The 13,849-nt window shown below is 42.1% G+C and overlaps 1 protein-coding gene across 2 annotated transcripts in view; it reads right to left on the bottom strand.

Moving 5' to 3' along the window:
• Positions 1-10,906, bottom strand: part of C4BPA (complement component 4 binding protein alpha) — a 52,273-nt gene extending 41,367 nt beyond the window's left edge. The window contains exons 1-3 of one of the 2 annotated variants that reach the window (XM_015079973.3): positions 10,689-10,906; positions 1,208-1,374; positions 217-399 (exon numbers count right to left, since the gene is read on the bottom strand). In XM_015079973.3, the coding sequence (XP_014935459.2) occupies positions 217-399; positions 1,208-1,349 (325 nt within the window). In that variant the 5' untranslated portion in view covers positions 1,350-1,374; positions 10,689-10,906. The remainder of the gene's footprint in view (positions 1-216; positions 400-1,207; positions 1,375-10,688) is intronic. The other variant, XM_053208980.1, reaches the window with a different exon arrangement.
• Positions 10,907-13,849: the final 2,943 nt, after the last annotated feature.

Raw genomic sequence — 13,849 nt, 5'->3', positions numbered from 1 at the left:
CTGCAACTAGGTACTTTGTAATTTTTGTTTTCTTTGGTTTTTTTATTTATGTTTTTCAAAAGGTAGCGCACATGTGTACATTGGAATCAGTAACTGACTACTGGATGGTTTCTTAGTAACCAAATATTATCACTTGCAGTCAGAAAACTTAATTCCTGAGACAATTTTGCAAAGAGGGGCAAAGCGCAAATAAGAAAAATAAATGTTCATACTTACTGACACAGAACTCATCGTAGTTCCATGACCTGTATCGGCAGGTAACATCCTGACTTTTATAAGGATCCCTACTGTAGCCAGGACGGCAGGTGTATTTCAGGATAGTCCCAGAGATGAAGGAAGTCTGGTTCAACACATTTATTGGGGAAGCAAAGTATAAATTCGGTGGGGGACCACAACTACCTGGGCACCAAAATGACAAAGAATGGCGGAAGTTAATGCCTTGAAACACAGCATCTCAATATTTCAGTAGTATGATTTTTAGAGGAAGAACCATTCTTTTCCCCTCTAATCAAGAAAAATTACAACTCCTATTATCCTCATTGTTCAAGGAATCCAGTGAGTGATGAGTAACACGCATTTGCTGATAAAGGATAATGATGATGGTAATGATAAAAACGTCGTGTCAGATTGGTTGCCTCGGGAAAGGGAAACCCTGGTGGCTGGGAGATGGATAAGAACAACATTTTTAATTTGCATTTTTTTTGTACATGCTGGATTTTGAGTGATATGAAGGAAAAAGCATGGAGCCCTTGAAACATAAAAGTCTTAATCCTGCTGACCTTGCAAGAATTAAATTAGAGGATTCATTTACATTTCCGGAGCCCAAGTAGAAGTCTATACTTCATTCCCCTCTCTATTCTAGATAGACCCAGAAGCAGTGAAAATTGCTCAGTCAGGCTGATAGATCCTATAGATTTGTTTCAAGTCATGCTTGGGAGACAGATTGTTTTGGAAATCCCTGGAGGAGAAATGGTAGGAGGAAGTGTCTAGAAAACTGCTTCCTTTGTGGATAAAACAAAGTACCCTTAAATCCCAAATAACTCCAAATCCTCTTAACCTTCAAATTCTAAGTTTCTGATCAAACAAATCCCTTGTTGCTGAATGTGGCTTTCTGCTCAAAGTTGAATCATCTGTTAGTCTTAAGAGTAAATGAGTGGATGATCTTGAATATCTGTTGCCAAAATGAACATACCTCTCTATTACTCACCAAGGACAGTAGCAAATAGAGCAGCGACCAAGGTCATTTGGAACAGAGTTGGATCAGAGACTTTCCACAGCCTAAGTAAGGGCCAGGCTGCCATTTTCTTTTTTCTATGACAGATCCCATTTAGAGGAGCACTGGGGTGCATGACCTGATGCTTCTCCCACAGTTTTCTGCCAAAAGAACTCAATTTGATAAACAGTCATTGAGGGACACTTGGGTGGTTCAATCTGTTGAGCAGCAAACTCCTGATTTCGGCTCAGATCATGATTCCAGCGTTATGGGATGGAGCCCTGAGTTGGGCTCCATGCTGAGTGTGGAGTCTGCTTGGAATTCTCTCTCTTTCTCTCTCTCTCTCTCTCTTTCTCTCTCTGCCCCTCTCCCCGGTCACTCTCTCTCTCTCTCTCTCTCTCTCTCTCTCTCTCTCTCTTTCAAAAAACAAATAAACAAAAATAAATAGTCATTGAGTTCCTACTTGTTGTAATGCACCAGGATAAATGCTGTGGGGTCCACATCTTCAAGAAAATTAAGGCCTAGAGTGGAAGAGAGGACATGAATACAGTGTCACAGCACAAGACAGTGAGTGTTAGTCTCTGTGGAAGTACTTTGCTCAGAGGAGAGGAGAGGGGGTTGCTAAGAAGGGGCAGCTTATACATGTGTCTGAATGGGACGTAAGCGTCAGGTTTAGGAATTTATAGATGCTACTCTTTAGGGAATAAAGAATCGTTGTTTTTTGTTCTGGGTTTTGTTTACCCTTTGTTTACTTTGAAGCTAAGGAGTGACTCATTACCATGCTCTGAAAAGAGCAGTATGGCAGTTGTGTACACGACAGACTGAAGTAAACAGAGAGAGGAAACAGGGTAGTTAAGGAAGACTATTGCAATTGGCTACGTGAGCCGCAAGATGGTCTGACCAAGGAAATGGCAGAGGAGTTGGAGAAGAGGGAACAAATGTAAAACAAAATAAAACCAAAAGGCAGGCAAATGATGAGACAGAGAAAAGGAGCCAGATCTGTGTAGTATTGAGAGTTCCTCATGACAACTGTCAACAAAGACAATAAACCATCAAGCAATTTGCAGTTTTGAAAGAATGGTTTATGGAGAGATACATATAACTATAGATATACATATAGATATACAAAGAAAAGTAAAAATTTATGTGACAAATGTACTTTCATTATTTAATCAGACTATTTAAAGACTTGTTTTAAGCAAAATCATGAGGGACACTTTTCTCTCCACCGCTCCTGTTCTCTTTGGGAAAAACAATGTATCTTAAATTTACATTAAAAATAGTCCTCGTTCTCTGGGACGCCTGGGTGGCTCAGTGGGTTAAGTGTCCAACTTCAGCTCAGGTTATGATCTCGCGGGTCATGCGTTCAAGCCCTGCATCGGGCTCTGTGCTGATGGCTCAGAGCCTGGAGCCTGCTTCGGATTCTGTGTCTCCCTCTCTTTCTGCCCCTCTCCTCCTCACACTGTCTTTCTCTCCCAAAAATGTACAAACATCAAAAAAAAAAATAGTCCTTGTTCTCAAAGGACTGTATGAAGTTAACTCCTAAGGAAATACTGAATTTCATCTTTTATTCTGATACGTATTAGATCCAGATAATTCTACACTTCCCATGTGTCCATAATTCATAATATACACATATCTGTGTAAATAAAGGGAGGGCCCTCAAAATTTCCCTCAGAGATATTTCTGTCCCACGTTGTAGAATAAAAAAAAAAAAACAATTTATGATGACCTATATTTCTGTTCCACATTACTGGGGGGAAAAGGCTTATAATGACCCTTCACACTATGTGGAGGGGCCTAACGTCCTCATTGAGTAATGGCTCATTTAACCTCATCTTTCCAAAATTCATCTCTGACGAAGCCATGCCTTCAGCTGCTGTCGGCTGTGGGCAATTCCGTCTGATGCTCAGCCTAGTCCCTGAGCTCCAAACATAGCTGCTAAGACAGTTCTGCTGAAAAAATAAATTCAATCTGATGACCAACTTATCAAATGCATTCTCTTACTAAAATATATTTACAAAATTTGTACCGAATACATGCAAGCTGTCTAAAGAGGGTAGAAAGGAGCCAGGACCAGATTTTGGGCCCTTACACACCACCTTTCTTTTTTGTTTGCACCTCTCTTTTCTCCTTCCTGATCTCTAGTCTCTCTCTTCCTCTTGGCTAACCATCTGGATGAGACAGGAGACAGACGGGGGTAAGGCTGGTTTCACATAGTGAAAAACAATCCACCAAATCATCTGTGAAATTTGCAAGTATGATAAATTTCTCCCATCCAATAAAAATTGTTACGAACTGTAAAAACGATAGAAATGAGTTTCTTCAATTTTTGATAAGTTCATGTTTGTTGAATTTCAGTGAAATTGAAGAAAGAGATATAAGAATACCCATACGTATTTTTAAAAAATTAAATGGAAGCTTTTTAATTAAAAAAAATAAAATAAAATAAAAATACCAATGCATTGGCAAAATAAAATTTGGCTATAAAAACTCAAGAAGCTAATAGTATAAAGTGAAAATTACTCATATGAATTGTTGCGGTTGTTATGTTCACAATAAAAAATACACATTGGATATACCAGGGGAAAATATTCATGAGAGTATTTATAAAAACACAGCCATAAGATTAAATCCCTACCTTTAAGAATTTGAATAGAAATACCTAAGATACTGCTACAAAGAACATATTCGTTAGTTATGTTCAAAATTCATATATTTGTAATCATTGAGTATATTCAAAATGCATATTTAAAACAATGTTCAGAACTGATGAATGGATAAAGAAGATGTGGTTTATATATAAAATGGAATACTACCTGGCAATGAGAAAGAATGAAATCATGCCATCTGTAGCAACGTGGATGGAATTGGAAGGTATTATGCTGAGTGAAATAAGTCAGTCAGAGAAAGACAGATACCATATGTTTTCACTCATACATGGAACTTGAGAAACTGAACAGAAGACCGTGGGGGAGGGGAAAAATAGTTACAAACAGAGAGGGAGGGAGGCAGACCATAAGAGACTCTTAAATACAGAGAACAAACTGAGGGTGGATAGGGGATGGGGGAGAGGGAAAACGGGTGATGGGCACTGAGGAGGGCAGTTGTTGGGATGAGCACTGGGTGTTGTAGGCAAGTGACGAACCATGGGAATCTACCCCCACAACCAAGAGTATATCTTACACACGGTATGTGAGCCAATTTGACAACAAATTATATTAAAAAAATAAAACAATGTTCAGTAAATTGATAATCCGATAAATTCAGCAAATATGGTTTCAGCAAACTGATCCTTCAGGAGTTGGCACTCATTCAATTGGCTTCTGGCAAAGACCTTTTCGGGGGTTTGGTCTGAGCCCTCCTGCTTTGGCTGGCCTGAACAACCTGGATCTCTGACAGTCCCAAATACTTTCCTAGGACACTCCTGCCCATATCACCTGCTGGTCCTTCTTCCCTCTTTAATTCCTACTCATTCTGCCAGCCCCTTATCCAATGGCCCCTTCTTTCCTCCAAGCCAGTCTCCATATTCTAATTACAACTCAGTGTTTATCATTTTGATTCTGACTTGGCTTATAATTAACATCCGAAGTCTGTCCGCAACACTAGACCGCAAGGTTCTTGAAGTCAGAGGTGGGTGCTTACTCGTCTCTGCCTCACCTAGTACCTAGCACTGTGCCTCACACAGTTAAAGTACTCAATAAATGTTTGTTGAATTCACATGCAGAAGCATTTCGTGACAGGGGCGCTGGGTGGCTCAATTGGTTAAGTGTTCAACTTAGGCTCAGGTCATGATCTTGTGGTTCATGGGTTCAAGCCCCAAGTAGGGCTCTCTGATGTCAGGGTAGAGCCCACTTCGGATTCTCTGTCCCTCCCTCTCTCTCTGCCCCTCACCTGCTCACACTCTCTCTCTCTCAAAAATGAATAAACATTAAAAAAAAAGCACCTAATGATAAAATGTTTTAAAGAAAGGTAATACTGCCCCACATCCATATCTACTCTTACAGTGTTTTGTCAAGGCCAGAGCTTAACTGATTTTTTAAAAAATTTTTTAAAGTTTATTTATTTATTTTGAGAGAGAGTGACTGGGAGGGGCAGAGAGATGGAGAAAGATTAAGAATCCCAAGCAGGCTCTGTGCTGTCAGCACAGAGCTCGACGTGGGGCTTGAACTCCCGAACCATGAGATCATGACCTGAGCTGAAACCAAGAGTCGGATGCTTAACCGACTGAGCCACCCAGGCGACCCTGAGCTCCTACTGATTTTAAGGTAAGACACACCTGTCTCTTAATGAGAACAGACCACAACGATTTTACCCCAGGCTCTTCCCCCTCCTTAACCTGAAGTCCTCATATCCTCAACCATTCAACAGAGGACCGTGAGGAGGGAAAGAATGAACAAAAACTAGTTCCCCTCCCTCCACAGGCTATGACAGGAGATAAAAGGCAGCCACACACACAGACCCTACACTAGAGTGAGGAATTCATATGTCTCAGCCTCACGCCGAGGCCACAGACACAGTGCTGGGGACACAAGAGGCCAGTATGTGGCCAGGCCCTGGGGCATGGGCTCTGGAGTCAGATCCAGGCTATGTGGATTGAATCTTGGTTCCACCAGATGGGAACTGTGTGGCCCTGGGCCAGATACACAGCCCTCTAAGCTTCAATTTCCTCTTTCATAAAATAGGAATGAAAACTATACACGCCTCTTGGAATTGCTGCGAAGTAGCTTGGCGTGGTGCACAGCTGGAACTCAGAAAACATTGAGAAGAAATGTTAGAAAAGGAAGTGAGGGGATCGGGGTTGGCATGTGACCCTAACAGGACCAGAATTCCCGGAGTCAAAGCATCATCAGAATAATGATATACAATTGCAATGACGTCTGCCTGCATCACAAGGGAACTTCAATTAAACCCCAGCTCAGAGGAAAGCCCACTTGGACTTGACCCAGAAGTCATTAGTTGGGTCTTCACTGTGGTCTTTGGTGATCGTGAGACCCAACACTACACCCAGAGCAGAGACTCTGGCACCCCTGGGGGCCTGTTCTGGGGGGTTCTTCTTCCCCCCAGTCTTCATCGTCTTCCAGAGAGGAACTCACCTACTCCCATGATGATGACCATCACCCAGGAATCACTCACAGACCTCTGAGCCCAACTGTCTTCTGTAGGTGCAAAAACTTACACGCTTCATAAACTCTGTTGTTAACAAAACTCTTATTCTGCCCTATTCAGTCCCATATGTAAATTTTGAGTCTCCAAACTGAAAGTTTCTACAAGTTAGTCAAAGAAATCTCGGCAAAATAAGGAGGAAATATTTTGTCTTCCCCTGTAGCCTCACAAAAGCAGGTACCTGCATCATAAAACTGACCTTGCAGAGGTTATTTCTAAGTCTTTAGAGATCATTACTCTGCCGCTTGACTGTAACTTTCAACTCTGGAAAAGTCTACAATTCCAACGGGTTACCTTCACAAATTATTTTTTGTCTGGGATCATATTTAAATTACATTGCTGCTTTTGACTGTGACAAACACCTGTGAGTTTTCTTTGCAAATCCAGAAACAAAATCAGCACACTTGTCACATGTAATCCTGAAAGTAAACTCAAACTTTTCACTCTGTTGGATTTCTTTTTTTAAATGTCAGCTTTATTGAAGTGTAAGTGACTAAATTTTAAGATTTTTAAAGAACATATCACTCTGATTTCATATTTGTGCACCTTGAGAAAAGACTGTCCCCGCCCCGGCCACCCATCTTTTTATTTTTTTAATTTTTCAATGTTTATTTCTGAGAGAGAGAGACAGCGTGAGCAGGGGAGGGGCAGAGAGAGAGGGAGACACAGAATCCAAAGCAGGCTCCAGTCTCTGTGCTATTAACGCAGAGCCTAAAGCGGCGCTCGAACCCACGGACCATGAGATTATGACCTGAGCCAAAGTCAGATGCTTAACCGACTGAGCCATCCAGGTGCCCCACCACCCATCTTGTTGATGAACACATCCACCATCTCACACACTTATCCTTTTATTGTGTGTGAGAACATTTAAGTTCTACTTTCTTGGCAAATTTCAATTATATAATACAGTGTTATCAAATATAGTCCGTGTGTTTTATTTTAGATCCTCGGAACTTCTTCATCTTATATATGAAAACTTATAACCCTTTACCAAGCTCTCCCTATTTCCTCAACCCTCCAGCCCCTGATAACTGATTGTTAGATTTCTTACTGAAGCAAAAATCTTTTCTTTTCTCTTTGTTTTTTTTTTTTTCTTTTAAGGTTAAGGTCTAATTCCCAAAGTCCTAACTGCTTCCTTTGTATCTCCCAGGCATCTCGAATCCAACATATCCCAAATGAAACCCTCTGTCTTCTCTCCAACACACTTGACCCCCGTGTCAAAGATCTCAGCTAAAGTAATCATCTCCACGCAGCCGCCCAGACTAGAAACCTGACTCATCCCAGCCTCCTCTCTCTTGTCCCTTCCCATATTCAGAGTCTCCAAGTCCTATCACGTTGGCCATAGCAGCACTAGAATCTGCCACTCTCTCCTACAACCTTTGTCCATAGTCCGGGTTTAGGCTGTCATAATTCCCTTCACCCACCCTCGGCCACTGCAGAAACCTCCAAACAGGTCTAAGCCAGCTTCCAGGCTGATGCTGTTACATTCCTAAAAAGCAGTTGGCTTGAAACTCCTGTGGTCCTCCGTTTACAAGGTTTCCATACCTCTCCCAAACATCCCTCTGTTTCTGCTCACTTAAAACACTGCACTTCAACTTCATGCAGGTGCTTACCTTTCCCAAAACACATCCTGGATTTATTGAAACACCTGCAAGCATTTGCATATAATATCTCATGTGCATGGATGCGCTTAACCTCCAAACTCCTCTTAATTCACTGTCCAGGTCAAATGTCACCTCCTTAATGATGAATTGTCCAACCCCACCGAGAAATATCAGCCTCCTCCAGGCTCCCCTAGTATTTTGCTGATGCCTCTGTTGTAATACCACATTGTATCGTATCTATTCACTATCTATTCACTTTTGCCTCCTAAAATAGATTATGGGTCCCTTGGAGACAAAGATGCTTGTTCAACTTCCTGGTGCTGATCTGATATTGGACCCGACACATAATAGTTATCCAATAAATGTGACATAAATAAATCAATATAGTTTTCCCTTCCGAGTGAGAAGGATTAACTGCCTTCCCGAGGACCAAATAGAATAATATCTGTGAAGTGCTTTGCAAGTTGTGAAGACATAAATGATACAGTGAGCCCACTTTCCTCACTGGTTCTTAGTGAACTAAAGAGTATGGTGACTCGGTGGGCCAGGGGTGGTATCCACCGTTTGCCATCACTACTCCCTGTGGTTCCTCAGCAGAACCTGCACAGGATTCAGCAGACCACAGAGGATGGGGTTGGAGGCTAGGACTTGTGAGCCAAGGACCTGAATTTGAGCCTCAGTCAATACCACAGTCTAATTCTATGATCTTGAAGAAGCCATGTCAGCTCCTTGGGTCAGTTTCTCATCTCACAAATGATGACAGGAAACTTAGGTCATCTTTCCATTCCGTACGAAGTCTAGAATTCTATTAGCTGCCCACTGAAAAGGTAAGAATTCCCTAGTAAATATCCTCACATTTCAATGACATCATCACCTTTTGAATTCCAATAAAAGTGAAACCAACTCAAGAGCTACAGTCAACGTGACAGCTGTGTGGTGGAAAATATCATTGGTGGGGTGCCTGGGTGGCTCAGTCGGTTAAGCATCTGACTTTTTTTTTTTTTACTTTTTTTAAGGTTTACTTTTGACAGAGAGAGACAGAGCACAAGCAGGAGAGGGGCAGAGAGATAGGGAGACACAGAATCTGAAGCAGGCTCCAGGCTCTGAGCTGTCAGCATGAGCCATCAGCACAGAGCCTGGTGCAGGGCTCAAACTCATAGACTGTGAGATCATGACCTGAGTCAGACGTTTAACCGACTAAGCCACCGAGGTGTCCCTGAGTGACTGACTTTTGATTTCAGCTCAGGTTGTGATCTCATGTTTTGTGAGATTGAGCCCTGCGGTCTGTGCTGATAACACAGAGCCTGCTTGGGATTCTCTCTCTCTCTCTCTCTCTCTCTCTGCCCCTGCCCTACTCTCTCTCTCTCTCAAAATAAATAAATAAACATTTTTTAAAAAATGTTATTGTTAGGCGTACTGCAGTACAATTTGAGAGGCGCTAGGAAAATTCTCAGCCCCCAAATTTCTCCTTCCATTAGAGATTTTTTTTTTCATTTTTTAGAGGGAGAGTCGGGGAGAGTGGCAGAGAGAGAGAGGGAGAGAAAGAGAGAGAGGGAATCTTAAGCAGGCTCCACACTGAGTACAGAGCCCCATACAGGGCTGGATTCCATGACCCTGGGATCATGACCTGAACCAAACTCAAGAGTCAGACACTCAATCAACTGAGCCACCCAGGTGCCTCAGTTAGAGATTACGTTTTAAGTATGTGTATTTATTTTGTCTACGCTTCCTCTTTTAAAACTCGGATGCCTCTGGAAAGGGTAATAGTTTTCTTCGGTCTCAGCTGATATCTCCTTGTTTATACCTGCACGCTCAATCACATCACTTTAAGATTCCAGAACTAGCTTCCACACTTTCACCTCTTTCCTAGAATCTCTTTATCTACATCAGCTCCTTGCTTGTGTGCTCATATTATATTCAAGTGTATCAAACCTTCTCTGATACTTCTGCCCACTCTGGATACTTGAATTGTCATTCTCTTTGTACTACCATATTTAGCGAAAGAACGGGAGTCAGCTAAGAGTGGTCAAGGAGTTGGAATGAGGACAAGAATAGTACTGTGTCTTGCCCAACCAAGAGAGAAGGAAATTTCAAGAAGGAAGGGTAATCAACATTGCCAGATTCAGAAAGTGAGGAAGAGAAAGGAGGTGAGAACAGTTAAGGTGTCTAGCTTCAGAAACTAACTGGAGGCTGACCAACGTCTTCTCATCATCAAATCAAAAGGTCTTTCTTTGCTGGTGGTGGTGGAGGAGACGTGGAATGGTTAATAAAATCTCCGAAGGGCACTGCACCAATTTTTAGAAGGTAGACTATAAAAACCAGGTCTTCTATGGACCCCTCTGGGTAGTCTGGTCTACCTGTCAGAGGTATCCTAGTCTTAAACTCCCCTATGTGGACAGATAGTAAAGAATCAATGAACCAACACGCTCGACCTTTAGCTACAATAACAAGAGTGACATCTTACTTCCTTTCTGCTTTAGTTTATTACTATGCATTATTATTCCCCCATTTATAGTAAAAACAAAAAAACATTGAGGCTCAGAGGGATTAAAAGTACTTGTGAAATCACATAACCTCCTAAAAACTTCTGGAAAGATTTCTGCTGCAAATACCCCCAAGTGTTTGTGTTATCTTTCTAATCTTGTCCTCCTTAAAGGGCCAAACCACCAGCCTTTTCCCCAAGGTACCCCAAATAATCCACTGACCTGCGGGTAGCTGAGGAAGAAGCAGAAGACTCTGTCGTGGTGCCTCAGGTTGTTTCTCAAGGGAGAAAAGCGTCTGGATCTCTAACAGTTTTACTTCCTCCCCAGATCAGAGTTTACCAGACTACCCTGAAGCTAGCTGGTAATTGCACCACCAAAAAGTCCCTGAATTCAGCCCTGTAGTTGACTGGTCAGGGATGGCTGAATTGTAGTGGATGGGGAGAGACTTTCTACCAGCCTCGTGAATGATTAACGGAAATAAAGCACTGGTGTTTACCTAACCCTCTTCCTCTGCACCAACCCTCATCCTTGATAACATGTTGCAATCACTTATTTGCGCCTCCGCCAACCATTTCCCCTAAGTGGAAAGATAATATGAATTTGATGCCAGAATTCTTTTTTTCTTTTCATAAACACAAGACAGACATCCACAGTGCACTCCAGCTAGCCTAGAAAACTCAGATACTGTAGGGTTGAGACTAGGTCCACGAAAATGATCCATTTCCCATGATGGTAGGTCCAGCAGGCCCTCCTGGGGCTCAGGGACTGGTGACTTTACCCTCTGCAGGTGTTCATTCCACCCCAAGATGGTAAAATGGCGGGGGGGGGGGCGGTTAACAAATTCACTGAATCCCTGCCATATGCCAAGTTGCCTGGAACAAATCAGCACTCAATACGTGTTAATTAACGACTACCCCCACAGCTACTACTGCGTGCTGGTCACCAGATGACTTCCAGAAGTTGGTCAATTATTGAGCGCTGCTCAGAGAAATGCAATGAAGGGCCAGCATGCTGGTGATCATACAGATCTAGGAAGAACCCCAAACTCTGACATTATCTAATTAACGTTTTAATCCTCAGGATTAAGATTTGTGTGCTCAGGAGATTGTTATTAAAGAGCAATTTTTCCCGATAACTTCCCTTTTTCTGTCATAAACACCAAGAGTCTCATGAAGGTCTCAGAAAAGATGGAGTCGAACCACCATAGAAGCTTTGACAGAGGTAGGAGATTTGAGCTGGGCTTTGAATGAAAAGTGGAAATATTAGATGAAACTGAGAACGCTATTAGAGGTTAAGAGAACATAACCAGGTCACAGGGTGAGACAGATTTGTTGACCCACCGAAATGAGAGTAGAGGAGGATTCCAGATTGTGCCAGGTCTTAAGAGCTAAGTCGAAGGAAATACCACCTTTCAAGGGGAATCTTCAAAATACCATTTCCCAATCTCTTGGAGTGCTTTTCCTTACTCTCCACAGTGACTGCTCCACATTTTTCTCTCCAAGTCACCAAATGGTCTTCCTCTCAGCAGGCGATATTGCCTCCTGCTCTACCACACAATCGTTCCTCGGCTTCTCCCCACCTCAGATTTTCTCTCCTATTCACTCTTGTTTCAGAAGACATCTCTTTTGCTCTTTTTCTCATTTTCGAGGTGACTTTCATCCTGAAATATTCCCCAAATCTTGCAAAAACCTCAAATTCCATTGATCTTCTGTCATGAGATACTTAGCTCCCCAGGTCTCCTGTGTTTCCTGCCTGCTCTTTCTTGTTAGTCCCTCCCTGGCCCTCCCGTTGTGGCCTTCCAACCTGACTTCTTCCCACACTTGTGGACACAGCTCTTTCAGGCATGTCCTTATCTCCAAATTCAAATTTTTTTTAACTCATGTCACGATTTCTTGGCAGCCCCTAATCCTGCTGCTAATCTCCTTTCTGAAACACTTCTCTTTGGCTTCCATCGCCCTAAACTTTCTTGATTCCTCTCTCTTACTAAATGCTTCGTTCTTCTTACCTCCTTTTCTCTTTCTCATCCCCAAATATAGGTATGTCCCAGGTTCTCCTTTTCAAAAATCTTTCTCTCCATATATTTCATTATTGTACCTGCTGTCATGGCTTTAACTCTTCCCTGTAAGAGAACTACCCCCACAACTACCTCTTTTTATTTATTTATTTTTTTTTTTGAGACAGAGAGATACAGAGCATGAGCAGGGGAGGGGCAGAGAGAGAGCGAGACACAGAATCCAAAGCAGGCTCCAGGCTCCAAGCTGTCAGCACAGAGCCGGACGCAGGGCTCGAACTCACAAACGGTGAGATCATAACCTGAGCCGAAGTCAGACGCTTAACCGACTGAGCCACCCAGGCGCCCCCACAACCACCTCTTTATACCTGATTACTCTCCTAAATGCAGACTGACAGTTTTTGTTGCCTAGTGGACATCTTACAAACACATTACACTAGCACATCCAAAGGGAACTACTCATTTCCTGTCCAGAAGCCTCACCTTCTGACCCCAAGATCAATCCAGGCTTCCAGGAATGGAATTTCAAACTCAGCGTTAAACCCTTTCTCTCCCTCATCCTCCAATGTTTGATGAGTCAAGAAGTTTGATGAGTTGTTTTTGATTTTCCAGTTCTCCCATGTCTAGTTTTCTCTTTCTATTTCTGCCACCACCCAGTTCAGATCACCATTGTCTTCTCCAGCAGCCCTTTATGTGGTTTCTCTGCCTCTGTTCTTTTCCTACTTCGACCTGTATATACTACATACTGTCACGAGAGAAATCTGTGTTCGGTCCCTATCACTTCTTTTCTTGAAAGCCTTCTATCTCGGAAACTAATTTGACAATAAATTTCATAAAATAAAAAAAAAAAACTCATCAAGTTGAACACTTAAATAAATGCACTTTATTATTTAAAAAAAAAAAAAAAGAAAGCCTTCTATCTCTTCTCACTGCCTATCAAATAGACGTCAAATTCTCTAGCATGTTCTTTAAAAGCCTCCATAAACGGGCTTTAATGTATCTTTCCAGCCTTCTTTCTCATCACTCCCCATGCTTTATCCAGGCCAATCCAGGCCATGTGCTGTCCCCTAGACATGACCCATCCTTCCTGCCTCTGCACAACATTTTAAAAAAATCATTATTAGAAACTTTCTTTCTTTCTTTTTCTCTCTTTCTTTCTTGATTTTTCTTTCTTTCTTTCTTTCTTTCTTTCTTTCTTTCTTTCTTTTAGAGAGAGAGAGAGAGAGAGAGCACACACAAATGGGGGAGGGACAGAGGGGGGAAAATCAATTTAAAACATGAAAGAACTTTCAAAGAATCAACACCTGCAAGTTCATTATCCTAGGACAACTGTTTTCATTTGTGCCTTGCTATCGCCTGGACCTTCTCTACA

Source organism: Acinonyx jubatus, chromosome E4 (assembly GCF_027475565.1).
Source record: "Acinonyx jubatus isolate Ajub_Pintada_27869175 chromosome E4, VMU_Ajub_asm_v1.0, whole genome shotgun sequence".
NCBI classification, from domain to species: domain Eukaryota; kingdom Metazoa; phylum Chordata; class Mammalia; order Carnivora; family Felidae; genus Acinonyx; species Acinonyx jubatus.
This window is presented reverse-complemented; position numbering and strand designations above follow the sequence as displayed.